General features: G+C 42.9%; 1 protein-coding gene across 4 annotated transcripts in view; it reads left to right on the forward strand.

Moving 5' to 3' along the window:
- The window catches only part of SPTLC3 (serine palmitoyltransferase long chain base subunit 3), a 131,184-nt gene that overhangs the window by 88,218 nt on the left and 20,926 nt on the right, over nucleotides 1-22,040 (forward strand). For 3 of the 4 annotated variants that reach the window (XM_036827046.1, XM_036827049.1, XM_036827048.1), the window contains exons 9-10: nucleotides 2,726-2,945; nucleotides 11,344-11,470. In XM_036827046.1, coding sequence (XP_036682941.1) covers nucleotides 2,726-2,945; nucleotides 11,344-11,470 — 347 coding nt within the window. Of the gene's footprint in view, nucleotides 1-2,725; nucleotides 2,946-11,343; nucleotides 11,471-11,631; nucleotides 11,793-22,040 lie in introns of those variants that run through there. The other variant, XM_036827047.1, reaches the window with a different exon arrangement.

The raw sequence follows: 22,040 nt of genomic DNA on the forward strand, positions 1-22,040 counted from the left end.
ACAATCCAGCAATCATGCTCCTTGGTATTTACCCAAAGGAGCTGAAAACTTGTGTCCACTCAAAACCCTGCACACAGATGTTTGTCGCATCTTTCTTTATAATTGCCCAAACTTGGAAGCCACCAAAATGTCCTTCAGTTGGCAAATGGCTAAATAAACTGTGGTCCATCCAGACAATGGAATTTTATTCAGCAGTAAAAAGAAATGAGCTGTGGAGCCATGAAAAGATGTGGAAGAAACTTAAAGGCATATTATTAAGTGAAAGAAGCCAATCTGAAAAAGTTACGTACTGTATGATTCCAACTACATAATGTTCTGGGAAAGGCATTACTCTAGAAACGGCAAAAAGATCCCTGGTTGCCATGGGTTGGGTGTGGAGAGGGATAAGTAGGTAAGCACAGTGGATTTTTAGGGCAGTGAAAGTAGTTTGTGTGATATTATAATGATGGATACATGTCATTATGCATTCGTCCAAACCCATAGAATGTATGATGCCGAAACTCAGCCTCTGTGCACCAATACCAAATCAAATCTTGGAGACAGAGTTTTGGGTGAAGTAGAAAAGAATAACTTTATTGCTTTGCCAGACAAAGGGGGACACAGCAGGCTAATGCCCTCAAAACTGTGTGTCCCAACCTGGGGGGATTTGGTGAGGAGTTTTATAACAAAGGTTCAAGGATGGAGTTGCTGATAAGGATCAGGGTGTGTGCAGGGCCTGCATTCCTTTAATCTGGCCTCGGGTGGTCTTTTGATGAGCTCCTGTGGTTCTGGAGGTTATCAAACTGACCTCTCTGGAATGAAGAGTGCTTCATCAAGTAGTTAACATTTCCCATTTGTTGGGGGTTTTAGTTCTGCCAAAACTTGGAAGCAACCAAAATGTCCTTCAGTTGGCAAATGGATAAATATGAGAAGAGCTCGAAGATATTGTTATGTGTATCCCTTGAGCCGTAACTAGGACCCTGACCCAAGGCCGCACTGTTGTTTCTTGACTGCTCTTCCCTTGTCTCTGCATCCCTTCTCTTCCCTGATTAGCAACTGTTTGAACCTGCCCTTTGGAACTCAGGGAAGGTCATGAAAGCTGAAACCTATTTCCTACAAATAAGAAACAGGGGACAGAAGGCTTTTGTGCCCAGGATCCCCACAGGGTCCTGCTTGGTTTCACATACAATGCCAAGAGTGAACCCTAATATAAACTATGGGTTTTAGATGATGATGCACCAATGTAGGTTAATCAGTTGAAACAAATGTACCACTTTGGTGGGTGATGTTGATAATAGGGGAGGGTATGCATATGTCAGTCGGGGGTATATGGGAAATCTCTGTACCCTCTACTCACTTTTGCCGTGAACCTAAAACTGCTCTGAAAAATAAAGTCCTTTAAAAAAAAAAAAAGCATCCAACACCTGTTGGTCTGGGTAACTACATAACAGCTGGACTGTTTTGACTGAATCGACCTAACACTTAAATTATTTTTTAATACATTAAATAAATACATAAACTAATTAAGAAGAAGGGAGAAGTTCAACTCTGTTCGTGTCAATTGACTAGTTCTTGAACTAAATTAATGGGTTGCTTGAACTGTTTGACAAGCTCCTTCATGGGGGTGAGGGTGTGAGTCTGTGTGTTTTCATAGAATTCGCCAGTCAGTGCAGTCAAAACTGTGTGAGCTGTGGACACAGCTTACTAAGTGTTCTGAGAACTGATTAAAGACAAGAGTTCTTCTAAATCCATTGGGTTCCAAGAGGTGCCATGTAAATATGAATGTTCATTTTACTTGCTTATTTACTTCCTGTCTTTCCCTTTGCTGGAGGACTAGAAGTGTTTTTGCAATTTAAAATACCATGTAAATTTACCAAATTACAATAATACCATGAAAAATTAAGCAGTTATGGCTAAAACAAAAGTTGATCTATAGCAGTGGTTCTCAGCGTGCTGTCTCCAACTAGCAGTATGGGAATCTCCCAGGAGCTTGGTAGAAATGCAAATTCGAAGCCCATCCCAGACCTACTAAATCAGAAACTCTGAGGGTGGGACCCAGCAATCTGTGTTGTAACAAACCATTCAAGGGATTCTGATGCTCACTCAAGACTGAGAACCATTGCCCTAAAGGAAAAGAAGGGACACCGCCAGAAGCCTCGAATAAGCCTTTGAGTTCAGTAAGGACTGAACAGGAGACCCTAAGGACTTTCTCCCATGCTTTAATAAATTTATGATGTCTTAAAGTTCTTTTGTGTGATTTTAATTCCTTCTTTTAATCTTTGGTAATTCAAGCACTGAGTTTAGGTCAGACAGAACTGGGCAAATAGACAGTAGCAGGCTGATAAAGACACATCAACATAGAGCAATTTAATTAAAACTAGCAAAATACCTAGAATCCAACATGGTCAGTCTAGTTATGCTAGTCGGCTTTACTAATATTGATAAATTGATCAACAATGCAGTGAGCTGTTTACTTGGGAATCAGCTATAACAACTCAAAGCACTTAAATCCACTGAATGTAAATTATTTTTTTTCCCCAAGTGAAATAATGCCAGAGCAGCCTTACAAGATTGAGAGGGTGGTCTCCACCAAATAAAATATGCCTTAAGAAGAAAGGAATGGCATGTCCCTGTCATCCCCGTCTGGTGCCAGGGCAGGCTGTCTGAGAAGTACTGAGAGGGAGAGTGACACAGAGCTTCCCCGGAGGGTACACACCGGTGACGAGCATTTCTTCTTATGCCCTAGCATGGAAGGTTCCATCGTGCGTCTGCCCCAGATCGTGGCTCTAAAGAAGAAATACAAGGCTTACCTCTACGTAGATGAAGCTCACAGTATTGGGTCCTTGGGCCCGACCGGCCGGGGTGTGATGGAGTTCTTTGCAATGGACCCCAGAGATATTGATGTATTTATGGGCACATTCACCAAAAGCTTTGGCGCCTCAGGAGGTTACATAGCTGGAAGGAAGGTAAGAGACAGATCCCTTGTGTCTGTTTAAAACCTGAATGCCCTCGGAAGGTAGTCTGCAGGGTCTTCTGATTTCCCTGAGAGCTTCAGTTCAGTTCAGCACACTTGACTGATGAGGGCAGCCTTGCCACCGTGTGTTCACAGCCACGGGAGGCCCAGAAGGTCAAGGAGCTCATCCTCTGATAGCGCAGAGTTGCATGTGATGAGTAATCACATGATCATAAAAAGACAACACCAGCTGTGCACACAGGCAAAGACAGTACAAAGGAAAGGGCAGTACCTAAGAAGTCTTAGAATGAATGCCAGTCTTGTAGACAAAGGATGGGGCGGCGGGGTTGATATTTCAGAAAGAGGGAATGATGTCTAACAAGCCACAGAAGTGATGCTGCAGAACTGTAAGTCATTTGGGTTTTGTGGCGTGAAAAACGCAAGGTGGGTGGTAGAAACAGTGAGCAGACGTCAGATGTTAAGGACACTGACCCTGTGCTACAAGCTGTGGGTTTTCAGAGTTTTAATCAAAATAGTAGCAAGATCGGAAATGTCTTTTTTAGAGATTTTCTCTGCAAAATAATTCTCTTCCGCAATTTTGGATAAGCCATGGGTCAAATCTTGTCATCCTCTGATACCTTATCTAGGTGACTTAAGATTCTGATCTGAAGGAATCAGACTGTTAAGTATTATCCCTGTCATTCTACTGCCAATGTCACCAAGGGGGTTGCTAAAATAAAACAAATGCTTGAAAGGATTTTAAAAGAAGAGGGAAGGGGCGGAGAGAAGGAAAATGAAATATTAAAACCTGGGTTTCAGGGCTCAAAGAGCCAGTTAATCTGCTGCTTTATATGGCGGTTTAATCCAAATCCTGATAGCTGTCTCCCCCAGGCCTACACCTGTCCCAGATACACTGTGACAGTGTAGATGGCTCCACCCAGGAGGGCAAAGAAGGCCCCAAAGCAGTGCATGCAGGTGGCTCCATGGCTTCTCTAAAATTCCTGATTCCTCACTCATTGTCCCCAGCAGGAACAGGAGTTCAGACTCCTGGTAAACCAGTTAGACAAACCAGGGAGTACGGCTGAAAACAGTCTGGTTGTGGAAAGCCCATGATTTAGAACAACAGATTTTATTACGGCCACTGACCCTGCCACGAGATGCACAAATGCTTAAAATGTCCAGAGCTTTTAGTGGTCTTTACCCTTCAAGAAGCATCACTTTCTTCCAAGCTCAAAGCATTGTTGTTCAGCGTCCTTCCACTGGCCTGTGGGAATTCGCTGGGTGATGCTAAAAACATAGGGAATGCCCAGGATCTTACAAAACTCAGCTAAATCTGGTGAGAGGTTAAACTTCCCTCTCCTCGACTGTCAAAGCAATGGGATCAGAGGGTCTCAAAGTAGGCGCGCCCCCGACCCAGGCTACTTGGCTTTGTGATTACTTTAGCAGAAGTTCTGAGCTACAAAATGTTTAACCAAGCGTAACTCTGTTTCCTGAACCAAAGGCACCTGAATAAACTGAAGCGAGTGGATCCTTGAAATGTTGTCAAATTTGGTAGCTGTCATCATGTCCCCCTTAGAGTTCCTTCAAGTGATACCCGCTTTAAACAAAGGCTCCCGACGGCCCGTTCAGTATGGTTCTCTCACATACTCTCCATCCTGAAGTCAGGTGGACTATTTTAAAAGTGTATTTGCTCTTGTCTATGTAACTTCTATTGATTTGGGGTAGATACAGAGCAATTGTGAAAATTATTTAGTATTTACATTAATCAAGAGGAAGATAAAAGTATGTAGATCATTTTTTGCTCTTTAAAAAAACTCATTTTGTTCATACTTAGACCCAGAGGGCTTCATCATTTCCCCCTTTCCCCTCTCCCCCTCCCCGCCCTCCCCTTCACCTTCCCCTCTCGCTCCTCCTCCCCTTCCCCCTACTCCCTCCACAAATACTCTGCAGTCTCTGAATTTACCACTAGGTGGCAGCAAGAATTAGAGAGTGTTTGGCTGACCCATGCAGAGACCTACTGTCCTGAAACAGCAAGATGCAAAACCTAGAAAACACAGGGTAGTTTTCAAGATGTGGAGGGTGAGCAGGAGATAGGAGGTCACTTGAAAAAGTGTCTGCCTGTGCCGTTCCCTGATGATTTAAAAATCAGTCAGATAAACACCTGCCTGGAATCGTTTTGGTGAGACTGTGATAAACCCAGATAAACTGTGGTTTCCTTCTAGCCTAATGAGCCCATGAGTTAATGGAACTTATGCATCTGCTCCTCTGTGCATTTAATTTGTTAAATTAAGTTAATTTTATATTATGTATAGTTTCCATTTAAATCATAGTTTTTATCCCCCTGGACTTTGAAGAATTTTCACTTTCAGTTTGTTTTAAACTATGTTTTTTAATTGATAGGACATAGGATTGGGCAAATGTTACAGATTTGTTTGAAAAAAAAATCTTTCTAGTATCTGTTTAAATAATTTGAGTTCAGTTTTCAGAGTTTCATCATACATATTTTTTCTGGATATTTTAAAGTATATATCTCAATTTGGGGGAGTACTGCAAAAATATCCAGCATTCTAGATACTAAATACTACAAAAGCAACAAAATTAACCATAAAAAACATTAAAGTGCACACACTAGGACTTTACATTTTTCTGAAATCTTAATAATTTCAAGTTCACTCTGCTCATGGGCTTCCTAGTAAACCTTGAGATTTGAAAATAATTACTTGAGTCCAAAAATCTAGAAAACTATAAAACTGTCTAGCTCTTAACTCTCTTTTTAAATGTGAAGGTCAGTGTTAGTGGTACAGGGACTATATTCCTAATAATAGTTTCTAGCAGGCTCTAGAAATCTTTATGGAGCAGGTCAAGGCAGATGTGTCACGTGAGAAAAAATATTTGTGAACACACAAAAGAAAAATTGGTTTGGTGCTAAGATACAACTACAGAGAGTAGAGATTTTTGTCCTCACTTCAGCCTTCCTGTAACAAAATGTCCTACAAATCCATCTCCGCTCTTGGAGTTTACTGCCTTGGCCTGACCTACTCTCCCAACCTCAGGGAAACTGCTAAAACAGTCTCTCAAGAGCCAGCAAGGTTTTACTGTTTTGCCCACTGTGAGTTTGGAGCTGCTGTAGCTGATCCATGAACAACCTATAGTGAATCTTTCTCTCCTTTCAAGACCTTCAGGTGAAATGTCAGGTACTTACTTCTCTCCACCTATCAGAGCTCCATGCCATGAATGGCTTCTTGGAAGAAAGCCTGAGCTGATGGGGCTAGTTTCCTTATTTTTATTTTTTAATTTGCATTAATTCAGTTGCTGAGGAGATGGGGTCAACACTGCAGACCCCAGCTTCTAGGATCCAGGTTTTTCTCAGGCAAGGATCCTGAGTCCTCTTGCATGCCTGGGGTTGAGCACTGGCTTTCAAAGCCTCCACTGGCTGACCAGAGATTTGCAAATGAATGAAGCAAAGGTGACCCTCCTGACTGATAGGTTGCAGGGCTGAGATTCTGGAGGAGGGGACTGGGCAGCCAAGTTTGGCGTGAGTGTTAGCCCAGAAGCCTGGGCACCAGACGAAGGCAGAAGCCAGCTGTGCCCTGCGTGCTCAGCCCTGTCTGTATTTAACAGCCCTTTGAAGTAAATGGGGGTCATGGAATGAACGCCAAGATGTTTACCCTAAGAGCCTCCTGTCTAACTTTCTCAGAAAAGCCACCCTTGTCCTTGAACTCCAGGCTCAGGGTTCTGCATTTACTAATGGCCTTGGAAACCTTGGTCTGAAGAGACCTCTAACCCAGCCTGAAGGAAAACACAACACGGACTCTCCTTAAGACCAAAGCTAACTCTTAATTCATGGCTCATGGCATCCAGTGGGCACATGATAGGAGGAAATCGGAAAACCAGGAACCAAGGCTTCCTTGATGTTCTGCTGAGGGGACTCCAAGAGTCCCACTTTCTGAACCACACAGGTAAATTACCTCCCATCCACACACTCAGATTCTGAGAGAAAGTGGACTCAGTCTGAAAGAAATAAGATTATGCGCAAGACAGTCTTACTGTTAAAAGGAAGTGATACTGTGCCAATGAGGCATCTATTCAAACTAAGGATGCATGTGACCTTGGCTTTGTGAAATTTCTCAATTTGATAGGAAAATTGGGGATTGGGGACATAAAGACCCCTTTAGGGATCAAAGGCAGCTTTGTTTTGTGTCTTTGATCTTTGTCAGCAATGCCCCAAGGCTACGAGAATATTGCTATACCTGTTCCTAAGAATGCAGCTTAATACCTCCCTCTATACTTCAGGGACCCTCACCATCCTTCCTTAGCCCCTAAACCCTTCTGCTTCCCATTAGACCATCAGTATTTACCAGAACCCCACTAAGTACCCACCACTATGGATTATAAGAGAGTGTATAATAAAGTATATAACTCAGTTCCCTACTCTCAAGGAGGTTCCAGTTTCTTTGGAGAAATAAATGTAATAGACAGGAAACATTTTGAGACTGATACAATTCAATCTGTGGTTTAGAACTATGAACACTTGAGTATATTAGGAATTCTCCTCTTCCCCTCCTCCTCCAGGGGTGCAATCTCTGTGGATTAGGGAAAGCACCACAGGGATAAGTAGCAGTGAAGGTGGTCTTCTCTGTGCTCCCTGGGCCATTCCCCACCCCATGCCAAGCCAACTCCTCTGGTCTGAAGAAGTAATACAGTGCAGAGCTAAGGGGGGGGGGGGGGGGGGGGGGGCGGTAATCTCGGGACAGACTGTTTGGGTCCAAATCCTTGTTATCCAGCCACTTTTTGCACTTTTTAGTTGGATAATTTTCTGACCTGTTCCATGACTCAGTGATCCCACCTGTAAAATGGAGATTAAAATAATACCTATCTCATAGCATTATTGTGAAGCTGAGTTAATACATGTAAACATACATGTAAAATACACGTAAAATTCTTAAAATGGAGCTTCAAGCAGCCAGTGAATATCAGCTCTGGGTCTATCAATGAACTGTCAGCTCTACCATCTTTGCAGTCATGCAATCTGCCATCAGGTCTGGGTTCTCCTTTCTTTAGAATGCCTCTCTTTTCCTTTTCGCTCCTACTGTTAACCACCCAATAAGGATGGAGGAAGTGCTGGGCTGAAAATCTTTGGTTTGATGCCCAGGTCTACCAACATGCAGTTATGTAACCTTACAGCATTACAAGGGAGCTGGAATAAAGACACTGTAAGAAGTTTTTATATTTTGATCCCCTCCTCCCAACCCATGCTCCCAGTGTTAAGAATCTCTGAGATGGCAGTCCATTAACAATAATTGCCAACAGCATCAGGTATTCAATATGTATCAGATGCTTTTTAAGCACTGTGTATGTATTAACTCATTGAATCCTCACAAGGACCCTGAGTTAAGTATTACCATTATCTCATTTTTCAGAGAAGAAGACTAAGGCACAGAGAGGCTTAGTAACTTGCCCATGGTCACATATCAGTAAGTGGCAGAGCCAGGATTTGAACCCAAGTGATCTAGTCTCAACAGCCTGTCTTGTAACTCTGCGGTCAGAACTCCCCTCGAGGGAACAAACCCTCATCACCTTTTCTTGGAGGCACTAGCTTCTCCCTCTGCCCCCATTTGACTCCTCCATCCTGTGCTGATTAAGATGCCATCTTTATTACTAATTTCAGCACGTGTCCATGCCTCTCCCCTCCTCTATCCAAATCTACCCATCCTTCCAGGTCAGATCATCTCCTCAAAACAGCTCTTTCCTGACCACATGAGCCCCATCATCCCATTTCCTGCATCCCACCCGCTCCCTCTTCACTGGCTTCCCCAGCATCCTGCTGGAAGGCACCAGCTCTCATCAGAGAAAGAAAACACCTGCTGCTGCTCAAGGAGGATTGTGAAGAGCAGCTTGGCTGCGGCTACTCTGGAAAATGACCGCCTCTCTCTCCCTGACCCTCCTGCCACATCCTCCATCCTCAAAGTGAACTTCCTGGATACCATGTGGCCAGTGCCTTCAGTCAGGCCAACGTCACACACATCCTCCTCAGATACAGTGAAAACACTGTTTTTATGAGATTCACTAAACAAAATAAAGGACAGAAACTTAATTTTGATTTTAATGTAAGTGGAGAATGGCTGCCAGGGACTAGCTTTCTATCCTCCTCCTCTTCTTGGGCTCCTGCATTCAGAACATAGCCCAGAGCACATCCTTGTACAAACTTGCTGAATGGAAAGATGGAAGGAGGGAAGAGGCGGGGGATAGGGAGAGAAGGAGGGGAAGGGAAGGAAGGAAGGAAAGAGGGAAGGAAGGAAGGAAGGAAGGAAGGGAGGGGGGGGGGGGGGGAGGGAGGAAGGAAGAGGGGAGGGAGGGAGGAAAGAAGAAAGGAAGGAAGGGAGGGAGGGAAGAAAGGAGAGAGAAAGGAAGGAAAGAAATACTTAGAAATGGAAAGAAAAAGGATTTGAATGGAGAATTTAAAATTAAAATAATTAAAGAGAGGAAACTAAAGATGCAGACCTACTAGAGAATGAACTTGAGGACACGGGGATGGGGAAGGGTAAGCTGGGACAAAGTGAGAGAGTGGCATGTACATATATACACTACCAAATGTAAAACCGATAGCTAGTGGGAAGCAGCTGCATAGAACAGGGAGATCAGCTCGGTGCTTTGTGACCACCTAGAGGGGTGGGATAGGGAGGGTGGGAGGGAAGGAGACACAAGAGGGAAGAGATATGGGGATATATGTATACGTATAACTGATTCATTTTATTATAAAGCAGAAACTAACACACCATTGTAAAACAATTATACTCCAACAAAGATGTTAAAAAAAAAAAAAGAGAGAGAGGGAACCAGAGTAGAAGCGATGGGGAAGGAAAAGAAGAAACAAACCAACAAAAAGGAATGAAGAGTGTGAAATGAAGGAGAAAGGAAGTCGGGGAAGCAGGAGCTTGGAAGAGGGGATTTAGGATGAGGGACATGTTGAAGGAAGCAGTAAGGACAGGATGGAGTTACCTGTTTCCCCCTGTGGGCCAGGTAGAGGCATCATGTCACCAGCCACCTGTAAGGCAGGCCACTCCCTTTACTATGAACGTTTAGGAAAGTTCATAGTAACTTTAGGTACTCTCTACTTACTTACCTATTAACTTTAGTTACTAGTTCATTGGAAGAAAAACTATATACATTTTAAATGCTTGGGTAACTACCCATGGTTGGGAGCAAACACGACACCCATAACCCTAGGGAGAAAAGTGATGGGCGGGCAGAGTCCCAGGTGCGGAGGTGGGAGTGGATGTGGCAGGTGAAGGGGAGTTGGGACGAGATGGACCTGCTCAAAGCAGAGCTCTCCCCAGTTCATCTTCCAGGGAATGGTCAGAGTAGATCCTAAGTGGGATCCTAAGCTGTCTCATTATCCTGGAAGAGAAGGTGGCTGATGCTTTACAGACCCCACTGCTAATGCAGAGCCCCTATGGGCCCACTAGCTTTTCTGCAGGACAACCCCGAGGGTCCTGGGCTATGAGTCAGGACAGGTGGGCCAATGGATGGTCTGCCTGGCCAGGGCTGAGTGCCTCCATGTACCAGCTCTGAGTCCCCCACCATCGCTGTAGAATGAGGTGATTGGAGCTTCTTCAGGCTCTCAGCATGCTTACCTGGAACCTCAGGTTTGGCCTCAAGGGTCAGATATGCAGGTAGAGAATCATTCCTACCACTGTACGGACCAGCATCCTGCATGGGTCAGCGCTTCAAATAGGGTTACACAAAAATCCCAATAGTTGTCTCCTGCTCAAGGCACAACTAGAGTTTATCTGGTCCTCACCTCCACACTGGTTTAATAACTCTCCTCTCCCTTCTGCTGCTCCCTTCCCCTGAAAGTTTTCTTTTTATCTTTGTCTGTCTTCTTTCTTCAAGACTTAATTCTACTTCCTCACTAGAGCCTCCCTTATCTACTCCCGCTGGTAATATCCCCTCTCCTTCCTCGGCCATCTGGTAGCCCCGCTGCATAAACTGGTCTGCATGTCTTGTTATTTTTCCTGCCATTACTCCTCCACGGGCACAAGCTAATGTAATATGCTCAAGGGCAAAAAACACATCCCGGATTTTTCTTTGGACTCTCCTGAATACTAAACCAGTGCTCGTATGGGCTAGGTACCCAAATAAATGTCTAGGAAACTACTTTTCCTTTACACATCTGGTTTTGCCTTATAGAACTCAACTCCAAATTTGCAGCATCCCATTTTTATATACCTTCTAGGTTGTTTAGGGAGAGACTAAGAAGAAGGGATAGAAAAAATAAAGAGTTTGGTGATGCCCATTGAAAATCAGACCACATTTGAGAATCAAATGTCTTGTGCTATGATGGGTGGAGATGGGGCCACCAACACTGAGATTTATTTGCCTTCTTTTTGGATTTCTCTCCTGTATTAAAGGACCTTGTGGATTATTTACGGGCTCACTCACATAGCGCTGCTTATGCCACCTCCATGAGCCCCCCGATAGCAGAGCAAATCATCAGAGCAATGAAACTCATCATGGGACTAGATGGGACCACGCAAGGTAAGAGGGTCTGCAGCAAGCAAATCTCCCATGAATTCCTTTCCTAGACCTCTCCCTGTCTCCCTTCTGCCCCATCAACTCCCCCCTTTTCAAATATACATTTCTGTCTTTTTTTTTTTCTTTCTTTTTTTGGCCACATTGCGTGCCATGTGGGATCTTAGTTCCCGGACCAGGGATTGAACCCACGCCCCCTGCAGTGGAAGTGCAGAATCTTAACCACTGGATCGCCAGGGAAGTCCCTATGCATATTTGTCTTAACCAATTTGTAAATCAAGCCATATGCACATCAATAGTACATAATACATAATAGTACAGAGTACATAAATGTACTAGAACTGCCGTCAGCACACAAAAAAGCAGAGGATGCTCTTTTAAAGCAATGAAAACTTTCTAATTCACCTCTTAATGTGATCAGCAAATGTGGATAATTTTGTTTATGAAGCCAAACTTGGTGTGTGTTTGCCTGTGCTTCCTTGGAACTGTCACTTGTGTTTCCCTGGGAACAAACTAGTCAATTTAATATTCGTTTTTTTCATCCACCCACCCATCTATCTCATCATTCATTCATTCATTCATTCATTCATTACCAGCCAGGAGCTGGGGAGAAGAAATTCACCACTGCCCATTTAAGAATATATGGACAAAACACTCACAACGATAACTTACCAGCCATTTCTTTGATGTTCGATCACCACAGCCAAGGTGTGCTACTTTGTTCAACTCAAATGAGCTTAACCTTTTTTTTGAAAAATGTTTTCATCAAAGGCTCTTGGAACTCTCCATCTTTCATATACAGTTTATAGAGCTTCTACTATTTATCACAATGGGGGACAGTGATGACTAGGGCAGTTCTTGTTGTCAGGCAATCTAGTGAGTGTGTTTGTAGAAGCAGCAAATTACACTGGCCTCAGACCTGCTCACTGGACTATACAATCCGTGTGCCCTGACCCACCTCTCAGCTGATGTGAAACCCTATACTGTCTAGTGCAATGTTCCAAGCCTACTATTTCAGTAGAAATATGGAGAGATCCATTATTTTTCAATTTTATTAAAACAGCAGAATACTTTATTCACATACACATTTTACCCAGAAGCCTACCATATATACAGCAGATTAAAACAAGGCTGGTCCGGATGACGTAGTGTCTCTACCTACCTCCAAACCAATGGTCCCTGAAGCCCTTCCACTGAGCCCCCGTGCTCCTCAGGTCACTGGGTTGAAAAGGATAGACTTTTCGTTTTCACTAAAGCAAGAAAATGGCATGGAGGGTGACTTTGTTCCTCTATGTAAAATGCAATGATTGACTGACCTCTCAGGTCATTTCCAGCCACGTCTTTTGGGATTTATGATTCTGTGTCTTATTGAATAGTCCGTGTGAAAAAGAAATTCGTCGCAAAGCACCGAGCTGATCTCCCCGTGCTAGGCTGCTGCTTCCCACTAGCTAACTATTTTACATTTGGTAGTGTCTATATGTCGATGCTACTCTCACTTCGCCTCAACTTTCCCCTCCCCTTCCCCGTGTCCTTAAGTCCATTCTCTATGCCTACATCTTTATTCCTGCCCTGCCACTAGGTTCATCAGTACCATTTTTTTTTTTTTTTTTTTTTAGATTCTATATATATGCGTTAGCATGTGGTATTTGTTTTTCTCTTTTGCTTTGCGAGGACCTAGAGGGGTGAGATAGGGAGGGTGGGAGGGAGGCTCAAGAGGGAGGGGATATGGGGATATATGTATGCATATGGCTGATTCACTTTTGTACAACAGAAGCTAACACAGTATTGTGAAGCAATTATACTCCAATAAAGATCTATTAAAAAAAAAAAAAAAAAGGAAATGCGAATCCAGTCCATCCATGGTGCAATGCTTAAGGCATAAACTGAAAGCAGCTGCCTGGACTTGACTCCTGGGATACTACTTAACTTGCTGTGTGGTCTTAGGCAAGTGATTTCACTGATCTGCTCAACCCTGAGCAAGTTACTTGTCTGTGCTTCAGTTCTTCCAGCTGTAAAATAAGGAAAGGGATATTGATGAACTAAGGGTTTTGTGAGAATTAGGTAAAATAAGACATATAAAATGCTTCATTATGACTGAAAACAATTCCATCAATAGTAAGCATTGTATAATTGCTTACTACATTACTTGGTATTATTCCTGAGGTGTTCAAGAAGTATTTGGACTATGTCTTGGAGAAGCTGTAGGAAGGATTCTTGTGATGCAAGTGAGGTAAGACTAGATTTCCTTCAAGGTCCTGGATTAGTCAGGATAAGCTAAATTATGCCAGTGTAACAAATAAACCTTGAGAATCTCAGTGACTTAACTGAATCAAGGTTTATTTCTTGCTTGCAGATCTAATACCAGATCTAATACAAATCGGACATCTCCCTGCCCACTTCCTCTCCGTAGGAAGTGACTCAGGCTTCTGCGAGCTTGAGGCTTGGCCATCTCAGCACCTGGCCTCCACAGTCACCATGGTAGAGAGAAAGAACATCAGCCTGGAAGTGACATATCACCTTTCTTACCATCCATTGGCCAAAACTAGTCACATGGCCCACCTGAATTTGGGGAAATGGTGGTGGTAAATTAAGAGATATGGATATAGATATGAATAAGCAGATATCTTTCAACCTTCTAAAGCCAAAACTCAAAATAGACCTGTCTCCATTACCACATGAGCTGTCCAGTTGTGTGAAAAAACTGGTCCGGAACCACTGGAACTCTCGCAAAGTCATCTTAATGATCTTCTTGACTATGTGCATTTCTTAATGGAAAACAATTATTTGAGACTAAAGCTAAAATGCCAGTTAAATGAATTGTCCTATGATGACCAGAATTATCCATTGGTCATATTTTCAAGATGAATAACTAGAAAAAAGTTACCCTGAAAATTAAGCTATGTCTTAATAAAGATCACTAATTTCTTAAGCCCTGTAGTGTATATATTATCAGCATCCGTTGATTAACATGTCCCCAACTTGACAATTTTTCCTTCCCGCCTCTGGATGGCTTTACCACTTCATCACAGACAGAACTCACTCTGTTTATCTGACCAAAAAGATCTGCAGAAAAGTTACATTTAAAGACATGATCATAAGAACTTTGATAGCTATCTATTATCAGTTTTTCTTCCTCTGAGGGGAGAGATATTTCCCTTGGTTCTCTCTCCTGCCTTATAATTAAAGAATTGCCTTTTCATTATTTTTAACCTCCCAGTTAAAGGGTCTCACTTCACTCTTCTTGCCATCTTAAGAGAAAAAAGAAAGAAATGAGAGAAGGATACGTGTCCAGTCTGTGTTCTCAGAGTCAAGTTAAGGCGAATCAGGGAGAAAGATTGGACAGTTTCTTTTCAAAGGAACAAACAAAAGAAAGTGATAAAAAAGAAAACTGACAGAATCATCAGCCAAGTTTCAGATAGTTCAGCCTGACATGGCTTTTGAAGAATTCAAAAGCACACAATGAATCATCACGCTGGCCTCATTGACAACAATGCCTGCTTTAAATAAGATAAACAAGTCTGGTTGGGAACGTTGCAGTAACTCACCCCTTTCTGCAGAGATAGACCAACTCTCAGGGTAAAGTTGCCCAAAGCTAAAAGGGCTGCACTTCGTCGAGCTGCCTTACGGGATCTGAGAAAACACCCCGCTCCGAGCCTTGATCTTCGGCTGCTCCCCTGCCGCTGTGATTGGAGCCTTTCAAGGCTTTGTTTTGGGTTGAGTTTGGGGAGCGGTTGGCCAGATCTGTTGCTTGATGAATGTCTTCACTTTAATCTGCAAGGCAAAGCCATACGCTTCAAAGAAAGGCAGACTGCAGGAATAAGGTCAGCGTTCTTTGAAGCCAAGGTTCAAAGATGAAATAGCAGTCCCAGTGAAATGACAATGTTTATGCACAAACAGCCACCTTGACTCTGCAGCCAGGCTGCTCGTGGAGTTAATGCACCACAATCTGAGGGGCTGCAAGCTACCCAGGCCTTCCACAGGCACCGAGGCCCTTCTCATCCCCTGGCCTGTCACTTCGTGCAGCACAATGAACACAAAGTGGAGATTTGGCTTCTCCATCCTAATGGATGTTGGGTGGTCCCCCAGCCAAACCAGTGCTGTAAGCCCTTCAAGGGCAAGAGCTGTGTCATAAATTCATTTGGTGTCCCTCTGAGTGCCAAGCCAAGTGCTCAGCTTAATAAATATGCCATGACTCAATTTCCATCTTGCAGACCCACTCGATTTCAGGTCAGCATTTATGCTAAACAAGGAGCCTTGAAAGGCACCAAGATGGAGGGAATGTTTATCTCATAGGACTGGGAGCTGGGAGTCAGTCCCACACCAGTTGTGGCAGCTGAAGGGATGACTCAGTGATGGGGATACCTCAGTGATGAACACCACTTTTGAAGAGGTCCAGAAAGATGGCAGCTCTGTCATTTTCTTCATCAAGACATGGTCCAGGCAGGAGGGTGAGGCCCAAGAGACACCAGCCACTCCCCTAAAGAAAGCATCGTCAACAATTGTCTTATTATTTATTTAAATCTTTGATGCATATTTTTCAATTAATCAGTCAACATTCTTTTTGAACCCCCAGTTTGGGCTCTCTGTCCCCTAACTCTGGGTAACCTTTCACTTCTCAGAGAAAATAGAAGTTGTATCGCGTGGAGGGTTTAGGGTGTGTGCTTTGCAGCCAGACTGCATGGGGCCCGGTCCTCCACCCCCCACTTGCTCCATGAATGGCAAGTTTCTTACCCTCTGTTAGCTTCAGTTCCTTTATTGTAAACTGGGGTTGTAGGGAGGATTAAGTGATGTAATGTAGATAATGAACTTAGCATGATGCTTGATGCATAGTAAGCACCCAATAAAGGTGAAAATTACTATTATTTTTAACTCATCTGCTTTCTCCCTTTCCTTCTCTAATTTTTCCAATAGTTTTTATGCACCCTGGAATCTTCCTGTCTCTCAGGCCTTACACCTACTCCATCAGCAAATCCTGCAGCACTTCCTTTGACATATCCCAGGAATCAGGTCCCTTCTCACCCTCTCCACCACCGCCTCCATCACCTCTCACCTGGATCACTGGAATGATCTCCACTCCCCACTCTTGCCATTTTATGACTTGTTCTCCACACAGAAGCCAAAATTATCTTTTAAAAAAATGTAACCCAGACCATATCACCCCTTCACTCAGAACTTTTCATTGTTTTCCATCTTTCTCAGTGTAAAATCCAGACTTTGGCCTTCTGGGCTTCTCCTGATGTGGTCTTCCATATTTCCCACCACTCTTTCCCTTGCTTGGTCCACTCCAAGTAGCTGGCATACTTGTTTTCCTAGAATGCAGAGAACAGCTCCCACAAAGGGTCTTTGCACTTGCTGGCCTTTCTAGAACATCATGTCCAGCCAACACATGCATAGCCCGCTCCCTCACTTTCCTCACATCTTTGCTCAAAATCAGCCTTATGAGAGGAGAAGCTGTATCCTTAATTGCACACCCCTTCTTGTCCCTCTAATTCTCCTCACCTTGCTTCAGTCCTAGTAGCATTTATGAGCACCTGACAAATTATACACGTATCTGCTTATTTTCTGGTTTCCCACTAGGATGTAAACTCCAGGAGAACAAGCATTTTGTCTGTCTTGTTCCTGACACTGAGAACAGTGCCTGGCAATGACAAGTTCTCAACAAATATTTGTTGAATCCTTCTCTCTTTCCCTCTTAGCTCAGCAAATAACCGACCCTTATCTCTTCCACATCTCTGTGCTTGATTCTCTCCCTTCCCACCTTCTAAAGGCACTGGCCCCCTTTCTCAACCAGGAATCTGTTCATCTCCTTCATTGTAAAAAGCCTCCCCTCACCCCTTCTGTTTCAATAGCTGTCAAGTCGCACACCTTCCATTGCTGTAAGTCTTCTCAGAAGAATGGCCGTCTGCCTGTTCCCCCTACTCCTCCCCCTCCGCCATCAGCCCTCATCCTCTGCCCATTTCCATGGACTCTGTTCCCTCAGAGGTCGCCGCTGCCCACCGACCCTGTTTTAGTCCTTTTCCAGCTGAACTTGACTGACCTTTCCACCTCATCCTCTCTCCCTGAGAACAGTCTTCCCTTAGTTGTGGAAGATGCTGTTCTTTTCTGGTTCTCTTGTATTTATCTGTCTGTTCTTCCTCCCCTTCTCTGCTAGTTCTTCTTCCCCATTTGCATTTGCCAGATTTCCATCCTCTGCTCTCTTTACATTCCCCTCTGCACATGTATGCCCCCTTTTTTCTTTTCTGTGATGTAGAAACGTGCTTCTCAAACTTGAGCCTGTACCAGTGTCTCCTGAAAAGGTGACAAAAACTTCTCCACTTCAGAACAGACAATAGATCACTCCATTGGCTAAGGCAGTCCTTATCTGACCAAAATGGCTCTAGGAAAAAGAATCTCTGTGATTTCATCAACTTTTCCTACTGTTACTTCAGTGCTAGGCTGATGGGATAATCACCAATGTTGTGAATCACAAAACCGTTTTTTGCTATCATATGCATGGAAATATTTGATTTGTTTATCATTGAGTGGTCAGTAGTGTTTCCCTAGAGAGGAAAAGAGTAGTGGAAATTTACTTACAAGTGAAAGTAAATACAGAGTTCCAATTCCTAACATGTAATATCCAACTTCAGTAGAATACACCTTCATCATTGCTAATAAAATCTCTTATGCTTAAACAATAAGGTTAAGAAAAATAGAATTTTCTATTTTTCTTCAAAGTCACACTTGTCCCTCTTTGCCTGTAAACAGAAGGAGTTTCTGGGTGGCAGGGCGGGGGATGTGTCTGGATATTGTATAGGTAGAGAAAAACTAAAGGTAAAATCAAGATGGAATAATGAATTGTGTTCTTCCTGGAAATAAAGGAATTAGCTATACAGGATCCTCAAAAAATATAGGAATTTGACAGGATGGAATGCAATAGGCTGTTTTTCCTTTTTAATTTAATATATTTTCTGAATATAGTATTCTGGGATTATTGCTACAAAAAGATGAGACAAATAGTATTACCATCATCCTTCCTCAATCATCTTAGGTATTATCCAGATAATTTCCTTAATTCTCCACTTTCAATATTTCAATATGGAGACGTAGGCTTTGGTGAACTATAGCAGGAAGGCCAATAAGAGAAGGATGGGGAAACTGACTCGAAAATTAGAGCTAAGTACCCCAGCCATTGTGCCAGTACAGGAATTTTGCCTCAAGCTGAGCTTCCTTTGCCCTTTAGAAAATCAGAATTGTGATGAGCCCAAGATATGAGGAGGAAGTATTAAATAGACATGTTCCCCAACAGAGGGCCTCCTCACACTAACTTTGTGAGGTTTTTTTTTTTTTTTTTATTTCTTGCATGACTTGAGAGGTATTCCAAACATTCCATCTGTGAAGAAGCTGTTACTTCGGCCCTAGAATTCTGCTTGCACATCTCATGCTGCCTTTGGTGAGACTGAGGAGTGAAGACCCTCAGCTAACGGGATCGCTCTTCTTTTTCTTCTGAGTATCAGCCTCTGGGGTAGCGAGGCTCTCCATTCCTGAAGTGGGGAGGTGATGTCTTTTAAATGTGCATTTGGTTATATTATGGTGTCACTACTTTATGGTGACATTGACCATTCTAAAATTAAAACTGAGTATTCTGTCCCTTCACTGCAAAATCCCTGGTTCTAGTCCCTGAGAATATCTGAGGGGTTAAAGATCACTGTGGTTTCTGTGCAAAAAGGAACAGCAGTGGAAAAGGGGGGATGCATTCTGTTAGTGGATGAAGCTCAGATCATGTTCAAAAACACAGATAAGTCAAAATCAAAGAAAACAATTGGAGTCCTCTCTGATTTCCAGCAGCTTCCACCTTCCCTCATTTTTCACCCCTTGACCACCACCCAGACCTTCCTTGTTCCCGAGCCCAGACACAGTTGCCCTTGTATTTTCTGCTACTCCAGCTCACCTCTCAGAACAGGCTCTGACCCAAACTTGGAGACCAGGTGAAATCTGGACTCAGGACAGCTTGGAATGGGGGTTCATGCTGGAGTGACCATTCTAGCACCTGCCACCAACCCAGAGAGACCATCCCTAACCACCCTTTCTAAAATATCACCCCCTCCCTTGTGGACGACTCTATCTACTCCCTTATTCTGCACCATTTTCCTTCATAGCACTTACCACCACCTGGAATTATGTACTTGTTTCCTTGGTTATTTTCTGTCTCCCCAGGAGAATACAAGTGACATGAGGGCAGGGACACTGTCCCCAACTTCAAGCAGTATATGTTGGCTGAATGAATGATCCCATTCAGTGTAAGGTTTGGCCATATCGCAACAACTATTCATAAGGCATTGGTACCACCAATTGGTATTCCCTCTATCTAGAAGATTCTCATCTCTCCCCACAAACCCACTACACCCATTCTTTATCTCCTGAATCTCTGTTCAGCCTTCTAAGTCCTCTCACAGTGGCCACAGTCAGGAAATAATCCTTCCTTCCTCTGTCTCATGAAATCTTTGGCTCTTATGTTAGTCACACATACCCTAATCCAGTCCTCCAAATGGGTAGTGATTAATTAATTAATTGTGCCTTAAGCATCAAATATGCGAATGAATGAAAACTGAATGACCGAATTTGGGACTAAGCAGATCTCCTGGACAAGGCTTGAATTCTAATCACTCTCTATAAACAACTACAGTATCATTTCTTTAGAGGTTACTTACGGAATTATTTTGGTTCAAATACTGGAGTTATAATCACTTCCTTGGTAGATATATGCATAAGCCAAAATGCAGAGTTCCTTTCCTATTCTTTTGAGAAATGAATGGTTTCACATTATTACATATGCTAAGGCTTTGTCTAGACACCATCTAATATAGAGGTGAGTAAGCCAGATAATTCAAGCCATTGCTACCAAATAGAAGAAGCAAAAATGGAGTTTTTCCTTTAATTATCCAAGCAGTTAGCTGAGTCTCTCACTTAAGGTTTCCTAGGGAGACACCATCCAAATCTCATAAATGCATTTGACTCACACAGTAATCATCAAAGACTGGGCACCAGCTGATCCTCTCTGTCTGAGTTGAAGTACATTTCCAAAACAGAGGCGAGCAGGTGTTCTTAAGCATCCAAAATGGCATTTTCCACTGAGTATGTTGGAGGGACCTCCTCCCCTCCTCTCCTCCATCTTAATGATGATTTGCACTTAGGGTCTTTTTCAATCAAGAGACTTCATGTTTTCATGACATTATTTGGTGACTAGTAATGAGAGGTTGAAAAAATAAAAGTAACACTGAAAAATTAAAGTCTCCCTTTACCAGGGCACCATTTAGCCAATGAAAAGTAAGAGGGCATTAGGATTTTGAATCCTTGAAAATTTTTCATGGTATCTTTCTTACAAGGTCGGTATTAGTTAAGGTTAATTAGTTGTTGTAACAAACTCCAACATATAACACAGTAGACATTTTTTTGTTGCTCATATAGAGCCCAAAATGGGTATAAACCCAGCCTCCTTCCATGTTGTGGCTCCTCCAACTTATGGCTTCCAAGGTTGCCATCAAAGGGGTGAGGAGCAAAAAGGTTTGTGTGTGTGAAGTTTTCAGGGGCCATAACTGGAATGGTATGTTTTGTTTCTGCCTACATCCTATTGCTGTGACTCAGTCACAGGACCTTGCCTAACCACAAAGCATCCTGGGAAATGAAGTTAACCACCTGCCTAGGAGGGGGAAATGGGATTGGTGAATAGCCAGCCAGTCTTTGCCACAGGACTTAACCTCATCCCAGGAAAATCTTTCCCCAGCCTTTCTGATGGACGTATACTATGGGAAGACATTGTATATTTTAGACAGTTGCCCAATCTTTCTCTATTGACTTAATAAATAAACTCTTGACCTGGAGTGGAATAAAAGTAGCTCAAGGAAAAAGAAAAACAAAGTCCAAAAGACTGAAGACAAATCTCTTCCTTTTATAGGGACTCTCGGGGCTTCTAGTCTGGCTTTTACTATAACCACTTCTGCTTCTTTCTCGTAGAACATAGTCCCAGGCCATGGCAGGTACTGAGATCATTATCATTATGATGGTGCTCAATTCCCCAATGCTGTGTACTTTTTGGAAGCAGAAAATGGACTCTGGGCATAATGCTTCCCCCGAAGAAGCTAAAAAGACATGAAATTGGAACAGCTCTGGAAGTCAGGCCAGAACAGGAGAGAATGTATATTTTGGAAGTAGTAACACATTCTCAGAAAATCAGGCCATTTTTCTGAAAGGGAGGATGTGATGAGACAGAAAATTATAAATTGCATCATTATCAGAAAATTATAAATTGCAATTTAAAACATACAATTTAAACATATGGACATTTAGGTTAGTTATCTGAATCAGATGGGTTTATTTTGAGTCACCCCAACTCTCTTATTCAGCCACACTTTGGTTCTTTTGAGATCATGGACTAAAAGGAGGCTAAGAGGCTTTAAAAAGTATCAAACTTCTGATGTTCATCACATCAGCACCCAGCATGTGACTAATCAAGGTAAACTAGTCACAAGGGAAAACTGAATTCTAAGTCCAGGTAGAAAAATAAAACTAGTAACTTCATATCAAGATTGAATTTATATGA

This window comes from Balaenoptera musculus, chromosome 15, assembly GCF_009873245.2.
Source record: "Balaenoptera musculus isolate JJ_BM4_2016_0621 chromosome 15, mBalMus1.pri.v3, whole genome shotgun sequence".
Lineage (NCBI taxonomy): Eukaryota > Metazoa > Chordata > Mammalia > Artiodactyla > Balaenopteridae > Balaenoptera > Balaenoptera musculus.